Source organism: Pogonomyrmex barbatus, unplaced genomic scaffold, assembly GCF_055798465.1.
Source record: "Pogonomyrmex barbatus isolate J1 unplaced genomic scaffold, ASM5579846v1 scaffold9, whole genome shotgun sequence".
Classification (NCBI taxonomy): Eukaryota; Metazoa; Arthropoda; class Insecta; order Hymenoptera; family Formicidae; genus Pogonomyrmex; species Pogonomyrmex barbatus.
The window spans coordinates 9,083,196-9,097,628 of record NW_028297193.1 but is presented as its reverse complement, the minus strand read 5'-3'; the positions used below and the strand labels follow the sequence as shown (position 1 = coordinate 9,097,628).

Genomic DNA, 14,433 nt, shown 5'->3' with positions numbered 1-14,433 from the left:
ATTTCCTTGCCTTTTTCATATGTGTGAGATTGCACTTTCACGCTTACAAGCCACTGATGCGAATTTGAGCCCGAGCACACCAGTGATTTTCCCCTTCCACTTGCGCGCGCGCGCGCGCTCACACACACACACACACACACACACACACACACACACACAGAGAGAGAGAGAGAGAGAGAGAGAGAGAGAGAGAGAGAGAGAGAGAGAGAGAGAGAGAGAGAGAGAGAGAGAGAGAGAGAGAGAGAGAGAGAGAGAGAGAGAGAGAGAGAGAGAGAGAGAGAGAGAGAGAGAGAGAGAGAGAGACGCTCCGTCTATTCGTGTGCCTTGCGTGACGCGCGGATAATCTCACGGATAGTCGGAGCGTCACTGCGTGCGTAAGTAAGGAGGGGGAAACTCGCTGATATGGGGCGTGGCTCGACTATTCGCATCACTGTTGCAAGCATACAACTGGTGCAACGAATCATCAGGAGGATGGGACATCTCTGCGCATGCGTACAAAGCGAAGCGTCGGCTTGAGCGTGCCGTTTAGCGATCACGCGAGTTATTCCGATGAAATTCACGGAGTAGTAAGCGTCGTTCGTGTCTGAGAAGTCGAGTTTGAAAAATCGCCTATAGAAAGTGAGATTAAGCGGAATATAATTGCGCTAGTTGATTTGGTATCGGCAGATTTTAGTTTATTTCAGATTTGTGTTATTTGTATTATTTTCGAAAAAGATGTCGAGGAAATTCAACAAGTCAAAAATGTGGGGTGACCAAAACATCCGAGGAAACGAGAACAAGAGTTATTTCCGTAAGTATTTTCACAGTTCCGCGGTACATCGCATGCATGATTTCAGCGCATGATTTCAGCTTTCCGTTTTGTATTAAGCATATCTCTTTGGTATACACTCCGATATACCACACAATAGTACACATTCGATTTATCTTCCAGTATTGGTTTGTTTGTTGGATGTAGCTCATTTACGATTAGAGCCGGTTGAGCGATCGCGAGAAAATGAAATACTCGAGAGAAAAAGAATGTTAAATTCGCGAATACTTCGAAAGAAGAAGCGTTTTTACTTTGGAAATACGCGTAATGATACTAAACATGATAGGTCTGGTACTATAGATGTAATATTCCGGCCTGGGATTCTTAAATCTGTATCGTATAAATATCGTATACGAAAATCTATAACGTGTTATATAAATTTTAGGATTTTCATATGCAATATTTCCCGAGAATAACTCCTAACTCGATACTCGGTGAGATAATTAGAAAAATGCTTACACTGAAAAAAATTTCTTAAATTAGAAAAATATTTTTTAATTAATTTGAAAAAGAAAATAGCTTATTTAAATAATTGCAAAGACACTTTTCATTTGAAGGTTGTAATGTAATTGGAAATTGTAACATTATGCGAATTCAAGGAAATTATATAAAAACAGAACATAAATTCTCTTTATAATGACACACTTGAAATTAAATTTAATAAATACATATTTAGTATGTAAATCTTTATTTTTTTAAAGTTGTACTATTTAATTATGGAACATTCTTTTATTTAAAATAAAGAATTGTTGTTTTAATAAAAAGAATTTCTTAAAAAACTAATATTTTATATTTTAAGAAATATATGTTTATGTTTCAAGAAAAATCAATATTTCAAGAATTGTAGATGTTAATACACCAAAAATGTTTTGAAATTAAATAAAGAATTTGTTTAACAAAGCAACGCGTTTTATAAATAAAAAAAATTTATTTCACTAATAAATGAATGTATTTGTTTACTTTAATGAATAAGTTATTAATTTTAAAAATTATTTTATCAGTTTAGTGATATAATTTCTTTTTCTACATAATATCTGTTTTTGATTAATAAGTAATATTGTTTGTGCGTCGGAATTCGTATTATTGTGCAATCAAATAAGATTGTACGATAGGAAGAATTTTGAAGCACAAAGAATATTACTTATAATTAAAAACAAATATCATGTAGAAGAAAAACGAGAAACTAGGATCACGTGAATTACTTCGACTAATCGCTGAATCGTGGACAGTTATGTAATTGGTCAAAATAATTCTATAGATTTCCAAAGGAATATTCTATCTTTGAAACTATGAATTTTTGGACGCCTTCTATATAGAATAAAGCGACTGTGATTCGTATAAAACATTTCATATATATATATATATATATATATATATATATATATATAATGCATACTATAAGTAATAAAATTTACATAAAATTAAATTTTCATAAAATTAATCATAAAATTAATACTAATTGAAAGTAAAAGAGAAAGAAACATGGTATTGAGTATCGCGCTCGCAATCGTAAACATATGCAACAAACAATGCAACAATATTAGAAAGTATTGAATTATACGGATAGAAGAACGGATAGAAGAAAGAAAATGCATTATAGCTTATCTAAAAATTTTATACACTTGTTTACGTCATAAACGTTAAAGAAATATATATGACACGGATTCATGGATTCTTGGCATAATTAGAGATAGTAATGAAGAATCGTTATTCATTAAAGGTGTTAGAATTATGAAATATTGTACTATTGAAATAATTATTATACATATTTTGTAATTTTACCATTTTGTCGTTATATTATATTCTTCTAGGTCGTGACAACATCAGAAGGAATAACGGTGGATCTAATATCGGTCCCATTAAACATTGCATATCATTTAAAAATGAAAGATTTAACAATAGGGAAATGTCGCGTAAATTGTCACTGGTGAATTTTAATAAGAATATTTTTCTGACTGATTCGAACAAAGATACAAGACGAGTCATAATTGGTCCAAGAAATAAAGATCAAGGAGACAGAGCTTGGCAAATCACGTCTCAGAGAAGAAACCACTCTATGCCGAACAAGAATAAGAATTTAAAAAGAGGTCAATCAGATTCTCTGTCGCGTCCTCTTCCTGTGATAAACTCCAATTATTATAGAATTATCATACCATATGGTTATAAATATGAGAAAGACAATGTAATAAGAGCCTTATTGAATTTTATGGCGCCTCAAATATTTGTTCCTATAATGTATAAGGTGATGGGAAAGGAAGTTAGTTTCTACGTAGACGATTATAAGACGGCAAATGCATTGGTAAATTGTGACCGCAAGATTACAATGATTGATGGGTTTAAATTGCAAGTAAGACTAGGGCAACGTAAAGGATTTCCAGTATGTGAGATTGACGACAAGTTGAAGGAACGATTAAAGCAAGCAATGGAAAAGAGATACGTTCGAGAGACAAATGCTTTAGATTTGTCCAAGTTCCATCTAGATCCAGATCTTGTCTCTGATTACCTTTGTGCATTGTTTCATCCTGACATATTGATGACTGTGTTGAATATTGTAGCCGAATATATTCCGAATTTGGAAGCCTTAAATTTGGAAGACAACAAATTACAGAATATCGAAGGGCTCAGCGTTTTAAGTGATAAATTCTTAAAACTGAAGATTTTTTACATTGGTAGAAACAAAGTGAGTATACACAGAATGAATATAGAAATATGTGCTGCGTTATGTTCATTTCCCTTTTGACGACTCAAATTTTACTAATTTACTTAATTTACTGTAGATCAGAGACATTCAGCAGCTTGATTCCATCAAGAATCTGGAACTCAGCGAATTGAAGTTAAGTGGAAATCCTGTGTGCAACAAATATAAATCTCAGCAAAGTGATTACGTTAGGTAACGTAACGTTCGAATGTAATCTTTTTTTTTTTTTTTTTTTTTTTTCTTTTTCTTTTACCTAAAATAGAGAAACAGAAGATAAGAGTAATACGATGATATGTTACATTTTATTTTTTTATTTTTATGTATTTTATATAATTCTCTTAGCTAAACGTCTTTAAATAATTAATTTTTTAGTAGTTTAATTTGGGCTTGCCGTTAAAAATATGCCGTTAAATTACAAATGCGCATATCTTTTCACTTTTGTTTTTAATTTTATCAAATACTATCGCGTGCAATTTTCTTTAAGTATTTCGGATAAATGATTTGCATTTTATATTTTTATCAGTTAACAAAAATCAGTTGTTCCTTTTTTTTTTTTTTCATTTATAGCGATATCCGGAAGCGGTTCCCAAAACTAATGCATTTAGTGAGTATCATATACATTGTTAGATACGCGTGTATTAAAATTCATCTAGTCCATCTTTTCGTGTGACACAAGCTTTTATCGTGTTCTGTAGGATGGTGTTGAATTGCCACGACCGATCGTCTTCGATGTAGATGAAACTAAAGTTCCTCCATCACAGAGAATGTTCGTTACCGATGTCACAGCGCGAGAGATTGCGGGTGTTTTTTTGCAACATTATTTCACGGTATTCGATAGTGAGAATCGCCAAGCCTTACTTAATGCATATGACAAAGACGCTAGCTTTAGCATGACTATAACCGATTCTTACAAGTAAGTGTTATGTACTATATATTGCTACGCTCTTTGTTTTCTTTCTGACGAATATTTGTACATTTCTACATTTGTCTCGGTAATATTTGTGAGTTATATATTGAGTTTTGATTTATTTTATTTTATATTATTTAATATAATTATTTTTGTTGCAGATTAAATGAATATTTTATGGGAAATCGGAATTTATTGAAAATAAATGACACGAACAAAAGACACAAGTTATTGAAACAGGGTAGATTACCCGTAGTTTCTCTATTATCAGAAATGCCACGAACAAGGCATTTGCTAAATACTTTTACTATGGACATCTCTCTTGTTACAGTAAGTGGTACTAATTTTTATTGTTACGGATGATATAGTATCATCATATACTGTCATGGTTACGTCATGGTACGGTATAAAAGAGGACGATATAATTACTTATTTAGTAAATAATTTATTTCTTATCTATTTGCAGCGAGCAATGATGTTCATCACACTAACGGGTTACTTCCAAGAGTTACTTAACAACAACAAGGACAACAAGGAACCCATTCGCCACTTCAATCGGACATTCATGATCGTTCCGGAAGGTGACGGATACTGTATTCGGAATGAGCAGTTGCATATCAGTCAACCGCCCGAGGCACAACTGAAGCAACTACGTCAGCAATTGAATCAGTTATCGTTAAATGATCAGCAAACTCAGCAAACGCCGGCGATGGAAGTCGTAGAAGTCGCAGAAGTCGCAGAAGTCGCAGAAGTGGCGATGACAATGGAACCCAGCGGGGAGATAAAACAGCAGATGACAATAACTTTAAGTCAGCAAACGACTATGAATCTGGAATGGAGCTTGAAATGTTTACGAGAAACGGGATGGAACTACGAGAACGCACTCTCCGCTTTTCAAGAATTTTGTAAATGTGGGCAGATACCACTAGAAGCGTTTACGAAGTAGATGCATGTGTGAGTATATAATACCCATCACTGTGATAATAGCTAGTCAAAGAGGAGAGAACAAATTTCTTGTAGAGTCTCAATTTCTTGTAGAGTCTCAACTCCATTTCAAATTATTCCGTTTATATTTAATCTTCTTTTCTTTTTTTTTGCATAAGGATTTACCTTTTGGCATTAGAATCTGAACAAAAAGTATTACTTAGGTTTTGTTTCCCATCAATTTTGTATCGCTTTGTATAGCAACAAAATATATTTCTATTAATTTTTACAAGGAGAGAAAAGTATTGGAAAAAGGAAGGAAATATATTAATACATATTGATATATTTAGGTTCTTTAACAAAAATATTTATTATAGACATAATATATATATATATATATATATATATATATATATATAATATTATTAGATATATTTCCGAAAGTGAGATAAATACCTGTGATCCTTGTTTAAGTAAAATAAAATAACAATTATGCGCATTTTATGTTCTTAAGAAAGCTGTTAAAAATCATTTACAATCTCGGTATGTCTCGAGAATATCGAGTTTTGTCTTTTTTCTATATTGATTTGTTTGATTTTTGAACAACTTTCAATATTATACATTACGATATTTAATGGTACATTATAAGTTAAAAGTTGTTGTTTAATTGATTATTTGTATGCCATATTGTCTGTTTCCTTTTGAAATCACAAGATAATTTACAAAATGGTAGAAAAAGAGTTTAATATTTTATTTAAATGTATATACATATTAACATTGTAAGAATAGAATATGAATGAATTTTTGGGAGTATCAATCATGTATATAAATATCAAGTCAAATATGATGAACTCTTGAGAAATGTACTTGAGAAACGTACTGAATTATCAAAAATTATTAGTTATTATTAGTTATTTTTATTATTTTTGTTGGTCGTTTTATTCTTTGTTTTTGTTATTGCTTTTATATCGATAGACATGCAATGTATGTAAATTGAAACAAAGATTATAAGTGCACGTTAACGATAAAATAAGTCGCATTACTGATTAATACTGGAATAGAACAGAACAATATGCCGCATATATAAGAAACATCTCTTTGTTATGTCTCTCTAATCTTCAGATTTTGCATAATATGAAATAACGAAAAAATTTCTTCCTATCTGTCTATAGAGAAAGAGAAATTAATTTTGCATTAAAATTAAGATACTAATTTAGATTTATAGTAGCAACATATCGACAAAAAATATGTTTTGGTATGACAGTTACATTTGTTATAAAAATTATTTTTATAATAGATAGATATTTATCATAAATCACATTTTTTCAATCATGGGTTCAAAATCGTCTACTACAAACATCATAATTTCTAAAATCTTTATCAATTTAATCGACTCGAAAGATATGAAAGAATAGAAATGTTATATTCCATAGCATCTTGCTGACTTTGTTAATTTTTCATATTTTTCATACGCAATGCGGCATTAAATATTACAGAAAACTTCAGATTTCCTTAAAAAGTATTTACGAGTGAGGCATAAATAAGAAAGATATCGATACTTTTAAAACAGTGAAAAAGTGAAAAAGAAATAACGTAATGAATTTTATAGAAGGGAATTATTTTTTATATGATATAAAGTAAAGGATTCTAGTTATGTTACAAAAACTAAAGTATCTCTATCTTTCTTTCTAAGAAGATGATTGCTAGTCGTACCTTTAAGAGTGCAATTTATATTACTCTGTACGTATTTATAACGTCATTATATAATAGACATAAGAAGTAAATATTTATATTATAAACGCGCGTCAAATAAATTAAAAAAATACAATACTTTTTTTTATATATTTCAAATTTATATTGATGTAAGGGATAAAGGGGTAAAGATTTATATTCTGTAGGATGGATTGCTTCACCTTTCGATAAACGATAAACGATTTCGCTTACTCTTACTTTTTCGCGTTCTCTTTTTCTTATTCGCAGTTTTATCTTCTAGATAAATTTATCCGAAAGTGGAGTAAATCGATCTTGAATGGATTTTATCGCGTGACAAAAATCAAGAGACAAAAACAAATTTTACCATACATATTTAAATTTATAATAGTTTTGAGTATGTTTTACTATGTCAAACAATTAAAAAAAAATAATTTTTACATTAGTATTGTAAATAGTAATCAAACAGTTTCTCAGAATTATGTTATTTAACATGCACACATGTACAATTAAAGGTGAATAGATTTATGTAAATTGTAGATAGCAGGTGAAGCAGGGCTTGCTTATATTATATTATATGAGTATAAATTATTTGACATTGCAATATTCATATTACCATTATTATTATTTTTTTATTTTACAATATATATTAGCCTTGTACATCAAGATGTACAATATGTATAATACATTCAGTTTTTATCTCATTTAAAATGACTTGCACACGCATTGACATCACACGCATACATAATTGATGGAACAATGAGAAACTATAAATATTGTAAAAACTAAAATAATGTCCTGTGATATTATGCTGTGAAGTTGTATCCTATTTTTTGACTTTGAAGTTGAAGGATACTACATGTTGGGAAACGAACTTGTTTCAGTTCGAGTCCTAAATGCCATGTTGCATTGAGAGAGAGAGAGAGAGAGAGAGAGAGAGAGAGAGAGAGAGAGAGAGAGAGAGAGAGAGAGAGAGAGAGAGAGAGAGAGAGAGAGAGAGAGAGAGAGAGAGAGAGAGAGAGAGAGAGAGAGAGAGAGAGAGAGACGCTCCGTCTATTCGTGTGCCTTGCGTGACGCGCGGATAATCTCACGGATAGTCGGAGCGTCACTGCGTGCGTAAGTAAGGAGGGGGAAACTCGCTGATATGGGGCGTGGCTCGACTATTCGCATCACTGTTGCAAGCATACAACTGGTGCAACGAATCATCAGGAGGATGGGACATCTCTGCGCATGCGTACAAAGCGAAGCGTCGGCTTGAGCGTGCCGTTTAGCGATCACGCGAGTTATTCCGATGAAATTCACGGAGTAGTAAGCGTCGTTCGTGTCTGAGAAGTCGAGTTTGAAAAATCGCCTATAGAAAGTGAGATTAAGCGGAATATAATTGCGCTAGTTGATTTGGTATCGGCAGATTTTAGTTTATTTCAGATTTGTGTTATTTGTATTATTTTCGAAAAAGATGTCGAGGAAATTCAACAAGTCAAAAATGTGGGGTGACCAAAACATCCGAGGAAACGAGAACAAGAGTTATTTCCGTAAGTATTTTCACAGTTCCGCGGTACATCGCATGCATGATTTCAGCGCATGATTTCAGCTTTCCGTTTTGTATTAAGCATATCTCTTTGGTATACACTCCGATATACCACACAATAGTACACATTCGATTTATCTTCCAGTATTGGTTTGTTTGTTGGATGTAGCTCATTTACGATTAGAGCCGGTTGAGCGATCGCGAGAAAATGAAATACTCGAGAGAAAAAGAATGTTAAATTCGCGAATACTTCGAAAGAAGAAGCGTTTTTACTTTGGAAATACGCGTAATGATACTAAACATGATAGGTCTGGTACTATAGATGTAATATTCCGGCCTGGGATTCTTAAATCTGTATCGTATAAATATCGTATACGAAAATCTATAACGTGTTATATAAATTTTAGGATTTTCATATGCAATATTTCCCGAGAATAACTCCTAACTCGATACTCGGTGAGATAATTAGAAAAATGCTTACACTGAAAAAAATTTCTTAAATTAGAAAAATATTTTTTAATTAATTTGAAAAAGAAAATAGCTTATTTAAATAATTGCAAAGACACTTTTCATTTGAAGGTTGTAATGTAATTGGAAATTGTAACATTATGCGAATTCAAGGAAATTATATAAAAACAGAACATAAATTCTCTTTATAATGACACACTTGAAATTAAATTTAATAAATACATATTTAGTATGTAAATCTTTATTTTTTTAAAGTTGTACTATTTAATTATGGAACATTCTTTTATTTAAAATAAAGAATTGTTGTTTTAATAAAAAGAATTTCTTAAAAAACTAATATTTTATATTTTAAGAAATATATGTTTATGTTTCAAGAAAAATCAATATTTCAAGAATTGTAGATGTTAATACACCAAAAATGTTTTGAAATTAAATAAAGAATTTGTTTAACAAAGCAACGCGTTTTATAAATAAAAAAAATTTATTTCACTAATAAATGAATGTATTTGTTTACTTTAATGAATAAGTTATTAATTTTAAAAATTATTTTATCAGTTTAGTGATATAATTTCTTTTTCTACATAATATCTGTTTTTGATTAATAAGTAATATTGTTTGTGCGTCGGAATTCGTATTATTGTGCAATCAAATAAGATTGTACGATAGGAAGAATTTTGAAGCACAAAGAATATTACTTATAATTAAAAACAAATATCATGTAGAAGAAAAACGAGAAACTAGGATCACGTGAATTACTTCGACTAATCGCTGAATCGTGGACAGTTATGTAATTGGTCAAAATAATTCTATAGATTTCCAAAGGAATATTCTATCTTTGAAACTATGAATTTTTGGACGCCTTCTATATAGAATAAAGCGACTGTGATTCGTATAAAACATTTCATATATATATATATATATATATATATATATATATATATAATGCATACTATAAGTAATAAAATTTACATAAAATTAAATTTTCATAAAATTAATCATAAAATTAATACTAATTGAAAGTAAAAGAGAAAGAAACATGGTATTGAGTATCGCGCTCGCAATCGTAAACATATGCAACAAACAATGCAACAATATTAGAAAGTATTGAATTATACGGATAGAACGGATAGAAGAAAGAAAATGCATTATAGCTTATCTAAAAATTTTATACACTTGTTTACGTCATAAACGTTAAAGAAATATATATGACACGGATTCATGGATTCTTGGCATAATTAGAGATAGTAATGAAGAATCGTTATTCATTAAAGGTGTTAGAATTATGAAATATTGTACTATTGAAATAATTATTATACATATTTTGTAATTTTACCATTTTGTCGTTATATTATATTCTTCTAGGTCGTGACAACATCAGAAGGAATAACGGTGGATCTAATATCGGTCCCATTAAACATTGCATATCATTTAAAAATGAAAGATTTAACAATAGGGAAATGTCGCGTAAATTGTCACTGGTGAATTTTAATAAGAATATTTTTCTGACTGATTCGAACAAAGATACAAGACGAGTCATAATTGGTCCAAGAAATAAAGATCAAGGAGACAGAGCTTGGCAAATCACGTCTCAGAGAAGAAACCACTCTATGCCGAACAAGAATAAGAATTTAAAAAGAGGTCAATCAGATTCTCTGTCGCGTCCTCTTCCTGTGATAAACTCCAATTATTATAGAATTATCATACCATATGGTTATAAATATGAGAAAGACAATGTAATAAGAGCCTTATTGAATTTTATGGCGCCTCAAATATTTGTTCCTATAATGTATAAGGTGATGGGAAAGGAAGTTAGTTTCTACGTAGACGATTACAAGACGGCAAATGCATTGGTAAATTGTGACCGCAAGATTACAATGATTGATGGGTTTAAATTGCAAGTAAGACTAGGGCAACGTAAAGGATTTCCAGTATGTGAGATTGACGACAAGTTGAAGGAACGATTAAAGCAAGCAATGGAAAAGAGATACGTTCGAGAGACAAATGCTTTAGATTTGTCCAAGTTCCATCTAGATCCAGATCTTGTCTCTGATTACCTTTGTGCATTGTTTCATCCTGACATATTGATGACTGTGTTGAATATTGTAGCCGAATATATTCCGAATTTGGAAGCCTTAAATTTGGAAGACAACAAATTACAGAATATCGAAGGGCTCAGCGTTTTAAGTGATAAATTCTTAAAACTGAAGATTTTTTACATTGGTAGAAACAAAGTGAGTATACACAGAATGAATATAGAAATATGTGCTGCGTTATGTTCATTTCCCTTTTGACGACTCAAATTTTACTAATTTACTTAATTTACTGTAGATCAGAGACATTCAGCAGCTTGATTCCATCAAGAATCTGGAACTCAGCGAATTGAAGTTAAGTGGAAATCCTGTGTGCAACAAATATAAATCTCAGCAAAGTGATTACGTTAGGTAACGTAACGTTCGAATGTAATCTTTTTTTTTTTTTTTTTTTTTTTCTTTTTCTTTTACCTAAAATAGAGAAACAGAAGATAAGAGTAATACGATGATATGTTACATTTTATTTTTTTATTTTTATGTATTTTATATAATTCTCTTAGCTAAACGTCTTTAAATAATTAATTTTTTAGTAGTTTAATTTGGGCTTGCCGTTAAAAATATGCCGTTAAATTACAAATGCGCATATCTTTTCACTTTTGTTTTTAATTTTATCAAATACTATCGCGTGCAATTTTCTTTAAGTATTTCGGATAAATGATTTGCATTTTATATTTTTATCAGTTAACAAAAATCAGTTGTTCCTTTTTTTTTTTTTCATTTATAGCGATATCCGGAAGCGGTTCCCAAAACTAATGCATTTAGTGAGTATCATATACATTGTTAGATACGCGTGTATTAAAATTCATCTAGTCCATCTTTTCGTGTGACACAAGCTTTTATCGTGTTCTGTAGGATGGTGTTGAATTGCCACGACCGATCGTCTTCGATGTAGATGAAACTAAAGTTCCTCCATCACAGAGAATGTTCGTTACCGATGTCACAGCGCGAGAGATTGCGGGTGTTTTTTTGCAACATTATTTCACGGTATTCGATAGTGAGAATCGCCAAGCCTTACTTAATGCATATGACAAAGACGCTAGCTTTAGCATGACTATAACCGATTCTTACAAGTAAGTGTTATGTACTATATATTGCTACGCTCTTTGTTTTCTTTCTGACGAATATTTGTACATTTCTACATTTGTCTCGGTAATATTTGTGAGTTATATATTGAGTTTTGATTTATTTTATTTTATATTATTTAATATAATTATTTTTGTTGCAGATTAAATGAATATTTTATGGGAAATCGGAATTTATTGAAAATAAATGACACGAACAAAAGACACAAGTTATTGAAACAGGGTAGATTACCCGTAGTTTCTCTATTATCAGAAATGCCACGAACAAGGCATTTGCTAAATACTTTTACTATGGACATCTCTCTTGTTACAGTAAGTGGTACTAATTTTTATTGTTACGGATGATATAGTATCATCATATACTGTCATGGTTACGTCATGGTACGGTATAAAAGAGGACGATATAATTACTTATTTAGTAAATAATTTATTTCTTATCTATTTGCAGCGAGCAATGATGTTCATCACACTAACGGGTTACTTCCAAGAGTTACTTAACAACAACAAGGACAACAAGGAACCCATTCGCCACTTCAATCGGACATTCATGATCGTTCCGGAAGGTGACGGATACTGTATTCGGAATGAGCAGTTGCATATCAGTCAACCGCCCGAGGCACAACTGAAGCAACTACGTCAGCAATTGAATCAGTTATCGTTAAATGATCAGCAAACTCAGCAAACGCCGGCGATGGAAGTCGTAGAAGTCGCAGAAGTCGCAGAAGTCGCAGAAGTGGCGATGACAATGGAACCCAGCGGGGAGATAAAACAGCAGATGACAATAACTTTAAGTCAGCAAACGACTATGAATCTGGAATGGAGCTTGAAATGTTTACGAGAAACGGGATGGAACTACGAGAACGCACTCTCCGCTTTTCAAGAATTTTGTAAATGTGGGCAGATACCACTAGAAGCGTTTACGAAGTAGATGCATGTGTGAGTATATAATACCCATCACTGTGATAATAGCTAGTCAAAGAGGAGAGAACAAATTTCTTGTAGAGTCTCAATTTCTTGTAGAGTCTCAACTCCATTTCAAATTATTCCGTTTATATTTAATCTTCTTTTCTTTTTTTTTGCATAAGGATTTACCTTTTGGCATTAGAATCTGAACAAAAAGTATTACTTAGGTTTTGTTTCCCATCAATTTTGTATCGCTTTGTATAGCAACAAAATATATTTCTATTAATTTTTACAAGGAGAGAAAAGTATTGGAAAAAGGAAGGAAATATATTAATGCATATTGATATATTAAGGTTCTATAACAAAAATATTTATTATAGACATAATATATATATATATATATATATAATATTATTAGATATATTTCCGAAAGTGAGATAAATACCTGTGATCCTTGTTTAAGTAAAATAAAATAACAATTATGCGCATTTTATGTTCTTAAGAAAGCTGTTAAAAATCATTTACAATCTCGGTATGTCTCGAGAATATCGAGTTTTGTCTTTTTTCTATATTGATTTGTTTGATTTTTGAACAACTTTCAATATTATACATTACGATATTTAATGGTACATTATAAGTTAAAAGTTGTTGTTTAATTGATTATTTGTATGCCATATTGTCTGTTTCCTTTTGAAATCACAAGATAATTTACAAAATGGTAGAAAAAGAGTTTAATATTTTATTTAAATGTATATACATATTAACATTGTAAGAATAGAATATGAATGAATTTTTGGGAGTATCAATCATGTATATAAATATCAAGTCAAATATGATGAACTCTTGAGAAATGTACTTGAGAAACGTACTGAATTATCAAAAATTATTAGTTATTATTAGTTATTTTTATTATTTTTGTTGGTCGTTTTATTCTTTGTTTTTGTTATTGCTTTTATATCGATAGACATGCAATGTATGTAAATTGAAACAAAGATTATAAGTGCACGTTAACGATAAAATAAGTCGCATTACTGATTAATACTGGAATAGAACAGAACAATATGCCGCATATATAAGAAACATCTCTTTGTTATGTCTCTCTAATCTTCAGATTTTGCATAATATGAAATAACGAAAAAATTTCTTCCTATCTGTCTATAGAGAAAGAGAAATTAATTTTGCATTAAAATTAAGATACTAATTTAGATTTATAGTAGCAACATATCGACAAAAAATATGTTTTGGTATGACAGTTACATTTGTTATAAAAATTATTTTTATAATAGATAGATATTTATCATAAATCACATTTTTT

General features: G+C 30.7%; 2 protein-coding genes across 2 annotated transcripts; both read left to right on the top strand.

Moving 5' to 3' along the window:
* The first annotated feature begins 563 nt into the window (after positions 1 to 563).
* On the top strand, positions 564 to 6,303 carry LOC148934663 (nuclear RNA export factor 1-like). Its single transcript, XM_089084473.1, has 7 exons — positions 564 to 790; positions 2,620 to 3,488; positions 3,586 to 3,698; positions 4,074 to 4,110; positions 4,202 to 4,419; positions 4,575 to 4,743; positions 4,880 to 6,303. The coding sequence occupies exons 1-7, from the start codon at positions 715 to 717 to the stop codon at positions 5,357 to 5,359; spliced, it is 1,962 nt and encodes a 653-aa protein (XP_088940599.1). The 5' UTR covers positions 564 to 714; the 3' UTR covers positions 5,360 to 6,303.
* A 2,049-nt stretch (positions 6,304 to 8,352) lies between these two features.
* Positions 8,353 to 13,487, top strand: LOC148934662 (nuclear RNA export factor 1-like). The gene is made up of 7 exons (XM_089084472.1): positions 8,353 to 8,579; positions 10,406 to 11,274; positions 11,372 to 11,484; positions 11,858 to 11,894; positions 11,986 to 12,203; positions 12,359 to 12,527; positions 12,664 to 13,487. The coding sequence occupies exons 1-7, from the start codon at positions 8,504 to 8,506 to the stop codon at positions 13,141 to 13,143; spliced, it is 1,962 nt and encodes a 653-aa protein (XP_088940598.1). The 5' UTR covers positions 8,353 to 8,503; the 3' UTR covers positions 13,144 to 13,487.
* The last annotated feature ends 946 nt before the right edge of the window (positions 13,488 to 14,433 follow it).